The sequence below is a fragment of the Anomalospiza imberbis genome, chromosome 1 (assembly GCF_031753505.1).
Source record: "Anomalospiza imberbis isolate Cuckoo-Finch-1a 21T00152 chromosome 1, ASM3175350v1, whole genome shotgun sequence".
Classification (NCBI taxonomy): Eukaryota; Metazoa; Chordata; class Aves; order Passeriformes; family Viduidae; genus Anomalospiza; species Anomalospiza imberbis.
Genome location: NC_089681.1, coordinates 3,092,771 through 3,107,833, shown reverse-complemented (window position 1 = coordinate 3,107,833; position 15,063 = coordinate 3,092,771). Strand labels below are relative to the sequence as shown.

Sequence of the window (15,063 nt, the reverse complement as noted above, 5' to 3'; positions counted from 1 at the left end):
GCCGCCGCTGATCTGGATCCCGGTCCGGCCACGCCAATCCCCGCCGGTGCCGCCGCTGCTCTGGATCCCGGCCCGGCCAATCCCCGCCGGTGCCGCCGCTGCTCTGGATCCCGGTCCGGCCAGGCCAATCCCCGCCGGTGCCGCCGCTGATCTGGATCCCGGCCCGGCCCGGCCAATCCCCGCCGATGCCGCCGCTGATCTGGATCCCGGCCCGGCCCGGTCAATCCCCGCCGGTGCCGCCGCTGATCTGGATCCCGGTCCGGTCCGTCCAGTCCTCGCCGGTGGTGCCGCTCTGTGCCCCGCTCCCGGCCCGGTGGCAGACACGCGGGCCGCCGCCGCCGGCCCCTCGGTCCTTCTCTGCCCTCCGGGAGCTGCTGCTCACGCACCGGCACGGCGGGGGCACACGGAGGCGGGAGGCACCGGGACAGGAGGAGCCGAGCAGGGAGGCGGCCTTGTCCAGGGCCCGGAGGTGGCGGAGCAGACGCGCGGTGGTGGCAGCGGGGGCTGTGCCGTGGGAGGTCCTGCACGGCTGCGGCTCTGGGCTCTTCTCTCTTTAAAAACTTAAATAATATAAACAAAATAGTGCTGGAGCTTTTTGTTTGTTTTTAAACACAGCCAAATAAGGAAAGCCAAGAGACTGAAGATCTTGTTGGTATTGCTGTGTTTCATATTGGGTTTTTTCCTCCATCCCTGAATATTGATATTCTCAGCTGGCAGTAATTGGGGTGTGCATTAATTCCTGCTCCCAAAAGCAGGAACACCAGGAGCATCTTTGCTGGATCATGCAGTGAGTAACAACCACCAGCAAAGCGCTGATACTGAAACTGCAGACTTGACACAGGGCAAACCACTGTGACTAAAGGCTCTAAAATGTAAAGTAAACTTTATTATCCTCGAACCACAAAATAGATTTCTTTGGTTGTACAAATTTCACTAGTTACAGTCTTGATGCGCTAATTTTCCCTCGGAGTCTCTTGGGAGAGAACGGGAGAGAATCCAGAGCCTGGCACCAGGTACCGCACAGGGAAAGGAGAGAAGAATCACAAGTTAGTCACCAAAACCCAGCGAGGATTGTTTCCAAAACTGCTCTTGTTAAAAAGCAAATGCTAAAATTAGATTTAAAAAGGAAAAGCTCAAATTGCTGATGATGGAGGCAGCTGCAGCTGCAGTGTGAGATTATCAGAGTTCCCCTTCACAAGTCTGTAAAATCAAAACAGAGTCAGTTAAAATGATCCGCTGGATTTTGGCATGAAAGGAGAGGCTCAACTAAGAAACTGCACCCAAAAAACTGCATCCAGCTCTTTCCTTCAGCAAATGTACAAGCAGATGTGCCTGTCAGTGCCCAGCCACTGTGAGGCTCAAGGTCCAACCCTGGTCTTACTGGGGAGTCAGAGAGCACCAATGGACAGGGAACGGGATTGTGCTGAGCTCGGACCTTCCTCACGGTGAGAGGCAGTGATAAAAAAAAGAAAAAGAAAAGGGTTGTTTCCCCTCACTAGTGGCAGCAGAGGCTGATGGCAGAGCTGGGAGCAGCAGCTGTGACCTCCACATCTGCAGAGCTCACATGATTCAGAACCTGCTCACAGCCCTTGTTCCACATGTGGAAACCAAGGCTCACACCCCCACTCATTTCTCATTTTCCTTTTTCCCTCTTGTGTGGGCAAACGTGCATTTTCCCTGCCCTCCATGGGAAGGGGCCTGAAGGCAATGAGCTGGCAAAGTGGAACTGTGTGGTTATTGCAAGGCACAGGCCAGCCCCATCCTGCTCCGTGGTGCTCCTGGTGCTTCCCGCCAGCCCACACCACACCAGGCGCCCCGTGACATCCCACCCCACCCTACAGTCAGCGTGCACACCGTGGACTCCCCACCAGCATCTCCATGTGTAGGATCCTGTAACTCCCAACCTGACCCCAGCAACTCCACATTCTACCCATCCCCAGATCCTGAACTCTACCCACTAAGGTACCTGCTGTCACACCTCCCACCTCTGCCACCGTGTCCTGCCCCCTGTCCTGCTCCCGCTGCTGTCACACACCCCCTACACCCCTGCTCTGGCTGTCAGCTCTGTCCCAGTCCTGCCCCAGCTGACCAGGCCAGCCCCAGTGCCACAGGAGACAGACTCCTCCACTCGTGTGCTCTGGAGTGGCTCCTGCCGTGGTGACAAAGGGGGACGTGCCCATGCAGGGAGGGAGCTGTCCCAGGGCAGCACAAAGCCCCAGCAGAAGCAGGGTCCCACCAGCACAGAGGCAGGTGGCAGAGAGCTGCCTCTGTTTTCCTTGAGCACAGAGTGCCAGTGGCAGAGGGAGGCACTTTGCTGGAATTCTGGTGGTTGGTTTTTTTTTTTTTTTTTTTTTTTTTTTCCTCCTTCTTTTTGCCTCCAAGCTTCCCATTCCCAAACACTCCCAAAGGGAAGTGAGGTGACACAGTGCAGGAGATGGGAGGAGATGCTTTTTGGCAAAAGACTGGAAATTAAACAGGAGTAAAGGCAGGCTGGACCTTCCTCCTGATTCCCACCAGAGGAGAAGCTCCTTTTAACCACTACAAAACACAAGTTGAGGCAGTAACAGCTGGAGCCCAACACACTCTCACACTCCTACATTCTCCCTGTCCTACTCTTCCCCACACACAATATTTACAGGCTAAAAAGCTGCCCACTGTCCTGGCCACCCTTCCTCTCCATCTACCAGCAGTCAGTCCAGTGTTGTCCCAGTTTCGGGATGTGCCCCAGTGCACTGTTGGGTGAGGAACGAGGGCGGTTCACAGCCCCAGAGGAGTCAGTTGGCCACAGGGCTCACGGGGAGCTCGGTCCCTTCCAGAGTCTGTAGGCAGGGGGGCAGCCTGCTGCTGTCCCTGGAGCTCCCGAAGGGCTGTGCCAGGCCAGTCCGTTGCCCAGGTGTGTCGGGTCACCTATGTGGGGACAGCGGTCTCCAGGCTGCGCCGGCTGTGCCGGAGCTTCCGCTTGCTGCTGTACAGGGCCATGTCCTCCAGGGCTGAGGGAGCTGCTGCTGATGGATCCCCCGTTCCCAGCGTGTCCTCCTCCTCTGGCTGCCCGTCCTGCTCCCGGGGAACTGCAACGACAAGAGGTGTTGGATCTGAAGAAAAAGCCCTGGGTTAAGTCAGGGAAGATCCTGCGAAGAAATCCTCCTCTGGGAGGTGGTGAGGCACAGGCTGCCCAGAGGAGCTGTGGCTCGCAGCAACCCGGTCTGAGGGAAGGTGTCCCTGCTCAGGGCAGGGGTGGGACTGGGTGGTCTGAAGAGTCCCTTCCCAGCCAAACCATGCTGTGATTCTGGTAGCACACAGCTGGCACAGTTAATGCAGATGTCAAGGCTATCACAGGATGACAGAATGGTTTGTGTAGGACAGAACCTTAAAGCTCATCCCATTCCACCCCCTGCCACAGGCAGGGACACCTTCCACTATCCCAGGTAGCTCCAAGCCCTGTCCAACCTGGCCTGGAACACTTCCAGGGAGTGTTCCAGGGTATTCCCAGGTGCTGGATTTGGGACAGCACTGGTCTCAGTCACTAGCAGTAACCCCTGCCCAGAACCTCCTGGTGGCCTGCAGCTCAAGTGGGTGCTGGGAAGGAAGAGCCATTTGCGAGGAGACCCCTGCCTGTAACACTCATCGTTCACTGAACGTGACTCAAGTGCCAGGCTGTATGGAACACCAAGTGTCCTGAAATGCTTCTGCTCTCCAGAGCAGGGATCCACCCTGACCCGGGTCTGCAGGGGTCCCTCTGTCACAGAGGGGGAGGAGAGTCTTTGGTCACTGGCCCAGCTGGCCAGGAGGGCTTTAAACTTAGGGGCACCACAGAGACATGGTGGGACAGCTGCTGTGCCTCAGGTGTTGGAATGGGAGGATCCAGACCCTTAGGGAAGGACAGAGGCAATGAGGTGAGGGTCATCCCTGTGTCATGCCCAGCTGGATGCAGAGAGCTGCACCCGAGAGCTCTGAGGAGCTGACCAGAGCTCACAGGTCAGGCCTGCAGAGACAGGTGACATCCTGAGGGGAGGAGGTCCCCACAGACGGATGGGAGCAGCCTCACATTCACAAGCCTTGGTCCTAGGGGCGGGTTGGGGAGAAATTCAACCATCCCAGCATCTGTTGGAAGGCAATCCATGAGCTTCAAGTGCAAATGGGCTCCTGGGAAGTCTCTCTGAAGCCTTTGGATGCAGCAGAGACCCTCAAGCAGAGAAATCCATGAAGGTCTGTCAGCCAAAAGGCTCAGTCTGCTGAGCTGTGCTGTGTCCCAGCCTCTGCTCCACGGCAGGCCTCTGGCAGGGGGAAGCCATTCCCCCTTGTCCTGTCACTCCAGGTCCAGGTGAAAAGTTCCTCTCCAGCTCTCTTAGAGCCCCTTTAGGCTCCCCAAGCTTCTCTTCTTTAGGCTGAACACTCCCAGCCTGTGCAGCCCCTTCAGAGAAGGCTGGGCTTTGGCAGCAGGTGACTGATCCTCAGACAAGGCACACAGGTAAAAAAGCAGCACAAGGGCACATGAAGACAAAAATCCAGCCTGGGTGGGTGGGGGAGGAGATCCCATGGCTCAGAGAGGAGCCAGTCCTTTTAGACTCTCTTAGGCCAAAGGACCCCCAAACATGCAGGTTTAGCGATCCTCATGCAGCACACAAGGCTTTAGAAACTTGGACTTTAAAAATATTTGGGTTGTGCCCGGGGAAAAGCTCTGCTGAAAATGGGAGGGGCAGGAAAAGGCTGTGTTACACCATGGGAAAAGGGCAGGAAGGGGCTGTGTTACCCCACAGGAAAGGGGCAGGAAGGGGCTGTGTTACCCCGCAGGAAAAGGGCAGGAAGGGGCTGTGTTACCCCACTGGAAAGGGGCAGGTAGGGGCTGTGTTACCCTGCAGGAAAAGGGCAGGAAGGGGCTGTGTTACCCCATGGGAAAAGGGCAGGAAGGGGCTGTGTTACCCTGCAGGAAAAGGGCAGGAAGGGGCTGTGTTACCCCAGAGGAAAGGGGCAGGAAGGGGCTGTGTTACCCCACGGGAAAAGGGCAGGAAGGGGCTGTGTTACCCCATGGGAAAAGGGCAGGAAGGGGCTGTGTTACCCTGCAGGAAAAGGGCAGGAAGGGGCTGTGTTACCCCACAGGAAAAGGGCAGGAGGTGCTGCCACAGGACCCAGCAGCCAGGACTTGTACCTGGGTCAGTATCTTGCAAATGAGAAGGAGGAGGAGTATCAGAAGAGACTACTGATGCCACCAAGCTGTAGCAGGGAGTCAAATGAAGCTCAATTATAACCAAGTGCCTCATGTTCCATACAGCTGAGGGGTAAAGTGACATGGAAGGGGCGATTTACTGCAGATGTGAATAGAGTCAAGAAAGAAAGGACTCTAAAATCAAAGTCTTTGTCTTAGAAAGTGCAAACCCACTGACTGCTGCGGCCTGGAGTAATTCTGGAAGGAACTACTTTGTGCTTTTCTTCTTTTGTGTCCTTTTCTGGCACTCCCAGTGGCTCCATCACACCCCAGCTCAGCCAGAGCCTTGTGCTGATTCAGTAAGTTCATTTTTACACTACTGGATGTTTAAGCTCAGTAAAAGGAATAGAATCCTGATTGCATAAAAGAAATACCCCATCCTTGAATGAGATGATGGCTCTGTAGGCACTGGCAGAGATCCCTGTGTGCACTGGCAGCTTCCCAGCAATGCCATTTCCCTTTGAGGTTTAGGTACTGGAAAAGGTGGGAGAACAGAATTCAGAATATTCACAATTCACAAACTGCAGGCAGTCCTGGTCCCCTCCTCCACCTTAGACACTGATGAAATAAAAAAGGTCCGGATGAGTGTGGGAATTATTCACACCAAGAGAAACCAGGATTTGCCAGCCTGGAAAGAAGGGAACTACTGCTCCAGTGGCTGATGTGGCTGGCACAGAGCAGTGAGACACAGTCACTCACTGCACCCCAGAAGGCACAAGGGAGTTATCAAGAAACAATTAAAGCAAATAAAATGCCTCATTGTGGAACTTGGGATCACAACACTCCATGGAAGATTAAAACAATCTGGGCAGTTTTACAGAGGCCCATTCCATTGCTGATGCAGACACAACACCTGGTTCAAGACATGCCCACACAATAGGTGAGCCCAGAAAATGGAGAGTATTCATCTATGCAAGCTCATTTCCCCTGTTTCTTTTGGTCTTACCCTAAGAAGCAACTTCCAGCCAAATAGGATCCTGGTGTATCCCAAACCAGTACTGGCCTCACTCGCGTCTCCCATCCTGAGAGAAAACAGGAACCACTGGAGGAAAGCACAGGCACTGCCACTGGTATGAACCCAGAGATTCCAGCTGTGTGAAATGTTGGCATTTTGGTGGGCAAGAACCCCTGAAATGCAAGTCTGGAGAAGAACAGGATGGATCTCCAGAGCAGTGATGTGGCTGAAGAGGCTGGACAGGGATAAATTAAAGCCACGGGAGGGCAGAGAGAACATGTTTGGCTCCTGAGCATCAGAGCTGCAGAGTTCATTACCCAAGAGTTCGTTACCAATCAGGCGCAGGATGGGGAAGCACCCTTCCTGTGGCAGCTGCTGCCAAAAGCAGACAGCCCAGGTGGGCAAGGAGCACAGGGAAAAAGCAGCTCCTCACATTCCATGAGCAGCTTTCCAGTAACCGGAGCAGCACACAGCCATCAGGGGACTTTCTGGAACCTGAAGGTTACAGGGCTGGGAAGCAAAAGTCTCCAGGTGATCTGGAAAAGTCAAGCCACAACAAAGGGAACACTGCTTGGTTCCACCCTGAAAATGCTGCTCTGCAGTTCAGTAACTCCACGGCCTCATGGAAACCTTGGAATAAAGGTTTTTAAATCCATTTAAGAGATGATGACCATGAAGTCAGACCAGAAAATGGAAGAACTGTTTCTGCATGGGTAAGAGGACACGGGTGTGCTGGGAGGAGTGAGATGCCAGCTCTTCCTTGTAGTTGGATTTCCTCCACGTTCCTGATGTAATGGTTTGCTAGCACAAAGTTTCAGAATTGCTGCGAGTCAAAAAGCCATAATTCCATGATCCAGGGCAATTCTGATTATGCTGGCTGGAATGCTGCACTGCCTGGGAGAGTGAGATGGGATGGGGGGCTCTGGAAAAGCCAGGAGAGCTTGGTCCCATGCCAGGAGAGCTGACTGCATCCTCACCTCCATCCTTTCCACATCTTGTGGGACAAACCTGCTTCTTGTCTGTGTGCCTCACACACATCACAGGTGATTTGAGCATTACTTAAGGACTGAGGGCTGAGTCTCTCCATGAGCAGTACCCTTTTCTTTCTGGCTTTCATCCTATTTGAGGGCCCAACAGAGCAGTGACAGGCAACAGTGAGCTCTGGATGCCCTAAGCAGCAGCTGCTATTCCCCAGACCTTCCCTGACCTCTCAGATCCCTGCACTGCCTGAACAAACAACCTCAAGAGAATAACCCAGAGCTAAGAGGATGACTCTGAGGGATGAAGAACAGATCCTGTTCTCAGGAAAGTTTGTGTAGAGTCCTGCAGCAGAACCTCCTCCTGGAGACAGCTCAGCCCTGGGTCAGCTGTCTGGGATGCAGCCTGGACTCAGAGGAATTTGTCAAGATAAAAGGAACAGGCTTTTTTTTTAAGTAAAGGGGTGAAACATGCAAAAAGGGTAGAAGCAAACCAGCACCAACTGTTAGAGGCAGCAGGAGGCCACAGAGCAGGCAGGCTCTGCCCAGCTCCATGGTGCTGCTGCAGCCCCTGGAACCAGCTGGTTGAGTCTCAGCTGTCTGTTACAGGTGGGGACAGGCAGACACCCCAGCTGACAGCCCAGAGACTCAGCTGCACACCTTTAACTCCAGCTGACTGAGATGGCCACGACCCACGAGTGTGCCTCGGATGAATTTACCTGCACAATTCCCTGTTCCGCAGAAGGGGCACAGGGCAGCACCTGCAGCAGGTGACAGAGGCCAAAACTTCCCTGCCACATCCTACTGCCACTCTATCCAGGACACAAACTGGAGAAAACCAGGCATGCTTGCAACACAGCACACCAGGAAAATTAGTCATCACCGAAAATGATGCAAATATGCAAATATCCTACCCAGAATGAACGCAGTGAGCGCGGAGCTGTCATTCTAGAACAGACAAAACATGGCATTGCTTCAGGCAACAGAAGGTGAGGTCCTCGGGTGGTTCCAAGGGAAGAGGAACCCTCCAGAGCAGAGCAGGGAGTGAGCAGTACAGCCAGGACTGCCTGGGCCGGGGCTCACCTGAGTTACTCCGGTCATCCACGTGTCTGAGGTCATCAGCTGCATCAGGGGACTGCAAGAGAAATGGGAAATGTAACACCTGTAACACCTGTGCCCAGAGATGCCCCCCTGCACCTTCCCATGGCCCACAGAGGGGACAGTGTCCAGAGGGGACAGTGCTCAGAGGGGACAGTGCCACAGTGGGGACAGTGCCACAGAGGGGACTTGGCCACAGAGGGGACTTGGCCACAGAGGGGACACGGCCACAGAGGGGACACGGCCACAGAGGGGACAGTGCCACAGAGGGGACACGGCCACAGAGGGGACAGTGCCACAGAGGGGACACGGCCACAGAGGGGACAGTGCCACAGAGACTCCAGTGGGAATCCCTCGTGCCTGGCTCAAGCACCCACTGCCTCCCTGTGTGCAGGAAGTGGAGGAAGACATACAACAGGCACAAAGTGTAAAGAGGGAAGAAAAAGGCTTTAAGCTGGAAGAGGGGAGATTTGTGCTGGATATGAGAGAGAAACCTTTCCCTGTGGGTGGGCAGGCCCTGGCACAGGGTGCCCAGAGCAGCTGTGGCTGTCCTTGCATCCCTGGCAGTGCCCAAGGCCAGGCTGGATGGGGCTGGGAGCACCTGGGACAGTGGGAGGTGTTCCTACCCATGCCACAGGGTGGAATGGGATGGGATTTAAGGTCCCTCCAAACCCAAACCATCCCAGGATTCTGTGAACTGTTGCACCCAGAGAGGCCCACAGACACTGACTGAGGATTTGGAGGTGCAGCCTTCTCAGCTGTATGCAGAGCCAGTGCTGCACCTGGGGAAATTTGGGGGGTCTGGAGCTGCCACAGGGCTCAAGTAGCCAGTCCCCCACCTTGCCTGGGACAGAACTGGAGGGGGGCACATCCCAAAGGAAGGCACTCCAGGAAAATGAGGAACGACTTCCAGGAGCAGAGCAATACCACAAGGGACAGGAGCCAGTGAAGAACAGACACCAAATGAAGCAAAACTGCCTGAGAATCCTCACAGCCAGCCTGTCTGGAGTGGCACACCTTTGTGTCCCCACAGTGAGGTGAAGCCCAGTGTGGCAGTGCTTGCTGGCTCTCCACACACGGAATCTGCTTCATGGTCTGTATAAAACACTAAAAAACCCACCTCAAACCGTTCAGACACAGGGTACCTGCTCAATTCAGCTGTCACGAATGCCATCAGGGACTGGCTGACCCAGGCACTTACAGCTCCCAGCACTACCAGATTGGATCCAGTGGCCCCTAGAGCAGGGGCCAGGGGTCAGGGTCACCTCCAGAGCTGGCAATCCATGACTAAACAGCTTAAACCAGCCCATTTGAGGAAGGAGAAGCATCTCACCATGGCTTTCACTCTCAGAACCTAGTGTTGACTCCACAGCTCACTGCCAGCAGAACTACAGCTTGAGAACAGGCACCCCAGCTGCGCCTCAGGCAGGACACCAGGCACAGCCCAGCTGGAAGTTCACATCTGCTCCAATTTGCCATTTGCTAGCCATCATTTCTGTAACTTTTCCTTCCCTTTTAGTTCTCATCTTTCACTTAAAAATATTTCAGGAGCCATTCTGGTGAAGATGCAGATGTTTTCTATCTGCAAAGCTTTTGTCATTCATTTTAAAACCATCTGGACCAACTTTTTCCTAATTCCTCTTGGCTGAAGCCTCCAACAAGCCCTCAGTTTTCAGCAAGACTGGTGTCACTGGCCCTGCACAGCCCTCTGCAGAGGGCTTCCCCAAATCCCTCAGCCTCAGCTCTTCCATCAAACCAAGCCCAGAGCTATCCAGAGGTGGCTCAGCATGCAGTTTATACCTGGATTTCGTAAACAGGTTTGGAGGAAGGAATAGCAGCAAATTCCCGGTAGTCAAACTTCTTTTCAGACAGTGACTAGAAGGGACAGCAGAAGGGAAGAAACAGAGAAGAGAGAGTGAGGGAGAAGAAGGGATGGAGAGGCAGCAGCAAGTGGAGCAATCCAAGCAGAGATCCCAGCAGAAGCAGAGGGACATCCTCAGGGAGAGGCAGGAGTGGCTGGACAGAGCCTGGGGCGTGGGGCATCCCTGGACACTGCCCCAGGAGCTCTCCTGGTGCAGGACAGGGGTTTGGAGTCACAGGGGAAACACCACGTGCTCCAGTGAAATGGAGCACACCAAGTCAGGTATGAAAGCTGGTTTTGGGGTGACCTGGCAGGACAAGGCTCCCTCTCTGCTGCTGCTCCCCCCTGCTTGCACTGTCTGTCCCACCAGTTCTTACAGTGCTGTGCAACAATGGCCCATGGCATTTACTCAGGGCTAGCAAAAGGAAAATGCTGATTGCAGCTGAAGGTCTGCCTCGTGCTCTCGAGGAAACACAGGGCCAAAGTCCCTGAAGTGAAGTAAAAGGCTTTCAGAACCAGGGAAAGTCCTTCTGAACTGGGGAAAGGCTTTCAGAACCAGGGAAAGGCTTTCTGAGCATGGGGAAAGGCTTTCTGAACCAGGGAAAGGCTTTCTGAGCATGGGGAAAGGCTTTCTGAACCAGGGAAAGGCTTTCTGAACCAGGCAAAGCCTTTCAGAAACAGGGAAAGGCTCTCAGAACCTGGGAAAGGCTTTCTGAACTGGGGAAAGGCCTCTGAGCATGGAGAAAGGCTTTCTGAACCAGGGAAAGGCTTTCTGAAGCTGATGGAAAACTTTCTGAACAAGGAGGTGAAGAACCATGGAAAGGATGACATCATAAAATAGGGAACAGAAAGCAGAGGTCCCCTGGGAGCTGCAATAAAGGGGGGTGCCTCTGGCCAGGAGTTTGGCCAAGTTCCGCCCACTGACCCCTCACCCTTCCGTGCACCATGCAGCCAGGCTGACTCAAGGACTGAGTGGGGACCCACAGCTCCCAGCACAGCTGAGAAACCAGGGAACCCCAGGATTTAGGGAAGGTGACAAAAGCAAGCAGGAGAACATCATACCAGTCTTCCTGGGGAGGTGACGTTCCTGGGGCTGCAATCTGCAGGAGGTGACAGAAGAGCACAGTTAGTGACAGGCTGGCTGTGTGACAGTCACCCCCCAGCCAGCTCCTTCCTCAGCAGCATGTCAAGAGTGGTGACACCACTCCGAGGGCAGGCCCTGCCTTCTGCCCTCCCAACAAACACCTCTTCACTGCTTTTTCAGAAAATCAGGATGTGGCTGTGTTCCCACCCTGTTCCCTGGAACCTCAGCGCTGCCCCAGGTGCTGTCACACGTCCTACAGCTGAGGCCCATCCCTGTGCTGTCCCCACGTGCCCCCAGGGACCTTCCAGCCGGGTGGAAGGAAGGAATTGCTCTCCAGAGCTGTGCTGTGACGGCCTGAGCTCCAGGAGCCCTGCCTGTGCCCTGCACCAGCAGCAGCTGCTCTGTACCTTCCAGCCGGGTGGAAGGAGGGAATTGGTCCCCACAGCCCTGCCTGTGCCCTGCAGCAGCAGCAGCTGCTCTGTACCTTCCAGCTGGGTGGAAAGAGGGAATTGCTCCCCACAGCCCTGCCTGTGAGCAGGCTGAGCTCCAGGAGCCCTCCTGTGCCCTGCACCAGCAGCAGCTGCTCTGTACCTTCCAGCCGGGTGGAAGGAGGGAATTGCTCCCCACAGCCCTGCCTGTGAGCAGGCTGAGCTCCAGGAGCCCTCCTGTGCCCTGCAGCAGCACCAGGTGCTCTGTACCTTCCAGCGGCGTTGGCGACGGCGTCGGTGCGGGCGAGGGCGACTCTGCCAGCTGCTCCAGCGTGCTGCGCTTCTTCCCCTCCTTGGACTTGGCAATGACCATCTGGGCTTTGAGAGCATCCTGCTCCAGGGATTTCATCCTGCCTCAGGAACGGGGTGGGGAGGAGAAGCCATCAGTGCTGGTGAGGGGACAGGCGCCACCCGTGTGCGGCAGGGCAGGGACAGAGCCCGTGGGCTGAGCACGGGTGGGTGGAACAAAGCCCCGAGGGGCCCCGAGGCGGGCAGGAGGACAGCTGGGCTGGCTGCCATCCCAAAACACACATGGGACCACATGTGTCAAACACACAGAGCCTGAAGCTATGGATCAACACACTGAGAAGCTGCGGGCAGCCCCAGAGTGCCACACAACAGGACAGTGACCCGAGCTGGGGACAAAACTGCAAGGATCACACGAGCAGGGTCAGTCCTCGGGGGCTTTATTCTCCTCTGTGCTGCGCCTTAACCCTCCTCAGCCATCAGGAGATCATGGAAGGCTGGGCTGGATGGGGCCCTGAGCACCCTGGTCTGGTGGAAGGTGTCCCTGCCCATGGCAGGGGGTGGAACTGGGTGACCTTTAAGGTACCTTCCAACCCCACTGGGATTCTGTGACAGAGCTGTGAAAAAGTGGGTCCAGCCCTCAGAGAGGTCTGTTCCTTTCTCCCCATCAGACAGCCCCAGCATCCCCCCTTGTTCTCTGGGAGGTGGACACCAGGGACCACTCCCACGTCCTCCTGCCCCAGGAGGCCCCAGTGGGGCACAGGGACACAGACAGGAGCATGCAGCTGTGGGGAGGGGCAGTGCACACCTGGATTGGCCTCCTGACCCAGGGATTCTCGAGGCGTGGCTCTGCACTGGGCTAGCCATGTGAGCTGGCCTGGCCCCGGGAGCAGGAGCCCACTGCCGGGACTGGTACAGCCTCCTGGCCAGGTCCTGCTCGTACTGTTTAACACTGTCTTCAAGAGCTGAGGATCTGAGGAGGAGCAGCAGGAGAAGGAGGAGGAGAAGGAGGAGGAGGGAGAGGAAGAGATGATGGTGATGAACATTGCAGCAGACAAGAACAGGGAAAGAAAGAAACAGATACAGGAACGTACCCTGGGGAGGGGAAATACGGGTCTGACACAGGGGCAGCCCGGGCTACACTGGTCCCAGATCTGATCCCACCCAACCCTGGCCACTGCTGAGGCAGCAGGAACCCCTGGGGGCAGGAACCCCTGGGGGCAGGAACCCCTGGGACTGTGCACAGGAACAGCCTCCATCAGTCCCCACATCCAGGGCTGCCTTCCCGTGCGCTGGCAGGGACCGGGAACAGCTCCAGCCCCGGGGAAAGGCTGTGGGGTGGTCAGAGAGCGTGTGAGTGTGGGTCAGATGGAGGGGTGTGGGCACACGTGGGACAGCCTCTCAGGTACACTGACCACGTGTTCCGTGCACCCTGGCTGGACCATGGGAAAGGGGAACACAATGGCCAAGCACAGGACACACATTTTGTCCTGGGACACTGAAGAGAGTGTGTCCCCAAACCAGTGTATGTGAGGGAGGAAAACTGCCAAAATGCTGATGGGCCCGGCTGGGCAGCTGCCCCAGGGTGTACACCACAGCCTCTGAACCTCCCTCTTCCCATAGGACACGGGCCTGGAGGGACAGGACACAGGGAAAGGCCTCCCACTGCCAGAGGGAGGGTTAAATGGGATATCCAGCAAAAATCCTTCCCTGTGAGGGTGGGCAGGCCGTGGCACAGGGTGCCCAGAGAAGCTGTGGCTGCCCCATGATCCCTGGCAGTGTCCAAAGCCAGGCTGGACAGGGCTTGGAGCCAACCTGGGGTAGGGGAAGGTGTCCCTGCCATGGCAGGGGGTGAAACCAGACGAGCCCTAAGGTCCTTTCCATGCCAGACTGTTCCATGATTCCATGACTGTGTGTGCCCAGAACCTGTGTGTAATGTGGGTCTCTCTGTGTGTCTGCACAGAGCACGGGGGTGCTGGGGGAAGGGGGCATCACACATCCTGGCAGGGCACTGATGGCACAGGGAGAACAAGGAGAGCCCGAGAAGATGCAAACTGAGGGGTCACAAGTGACAGCACAGAGCAGAGAACTGGAAAGAAGCAGAAGACAGGAGATTAGAAAGGGAGGAACAAACCCAGTGGCACTTGGAGAGAACGTGGGTTGTTGGGGCTGAGCCCCCTGAGTGGGGCAGTGCAGAACTTCCCCTGCAGCACAGGGGCCCCTGGAGACAGGACCTGACCACATCACTGTGCCCATCCCAGAGCTGGAAAGAGGGGCCCTGAGAGCACTGGATCCTCCTGGAGATCTGTGGCAGCAGGGAATAGTCCGTACTTGGCTCACAGAAAGGAGCACTACAGTGACTGATTCCTGCCCAAAGCACCAGCCAGACCTTCTCTGGGAGCTGCACAGAAAGCTGGGCCTTGGCACTGGAAGCAAAGTGGAGCTGAAGCCCTGGTCTGCCAGACTTAAACCCAGTGAGGCTGGATCTGACAGCTCAGGCAGCTGAAGCCCTGGTCTGCCAAAGTTAAACCCAGTGAGGCTGGATCTGACAGCTCAGGCAGCTGAAGCCCTGGTCTGCCAAAGTTAAACCCAGTGAGGCTGGATCTGACAGCTCAGGCAGCTGAAGCCCTGGTCTGCCAAAGTTAAACTCAGTGAGGCTGGATCTGACAGCTCAGGCAGCTGAAGCCCTGGTCTGCCGAAGTTAAACCCAGTGAGGCTGGATCTGACAGCTCAGGCAGCTTCTCCTTGACAGGCACTCCCTCCTCAGGAAGGCTCTTCTTTTGCTAGCCTCATTTTCCATGGACAAAACACACTTAAAAGAGTGAAGGTTTGGGATGAGAGATCTCTCTGCTGCCCAGAGTGGACAAACCCCTGGTGCTCCACACTCACTAGCCCTCCTGAAGTGTCATGTAAAACTTTTACTGTGCCCTGAGCAGCTCCAGCCAAGTCCCAGCTGGCCCAAGACCACGGGCAGCTAAACAGCAACATTACAGGAGCAAATCACATCATCACATCATCTAAAAGCATCCTCTCCCCTCACAGCATTTTCAGGTTTATCTGCTGGCAGCACCAAGCTCCCAGAAGAGCAGAGTCCCCCGACTGGAGCTGCACACCTGGGAGAGCAGCACAGACTCTGCTTCCCAAAGTCTGC

General features: G+C 55.8%; 1 protein-coding gene across 19 annotated transcripts in view; it reads right to left on the bottom strand.

Annotated features, from left to right (window-relative positions):
* Window positions 1-866: 866 nt before the first annotated feature.
* Window positions 867-15,063, bottom strand: part of SCRIB (scribble planar cell polarity protein) — a 111,422-nt gene continuing 97,225 nt past the window's right edge. For 16 of the 19 annotated variants that reach the window (XM_068179660.1, XM_068179580.1, XM_068179536.1 and 13 more), the window contains 6 exons: window positions 12,721-12,885; window positions 11,877-12,016; window positions 11,157-11,194; window positions 10,034-10,108; window positions 8,219-8,270; window positions 867-3,068 (listed from right to left, as the gene is read on the bottom strand). In XM_068179660.1, the coding sequence (XP_068035761.1) occupies window positions 2,908-3,068; window positions 8,219-8,270; window positions 10,034-10,108; window positions 11,157-11,194; window positions 11,877-12,016; window positions 12,721-12,885 (631 nt within the window). In that variant the 3' untranslated portion in view covers window positions 867-2,907. The remainder of the gene's footprint in view (window positions 3,069-8,218; window positions 8,271-10,033; window positions 10,109-11,156; window positions 11,195-11,876; window positions 12,017-12,720; window positions 12,886-15,063) is intronic. The other 3 variants (XM_068179555.1, XM_068179587.1, XM_068179632.1) reach the window with 3 other exon arrangements.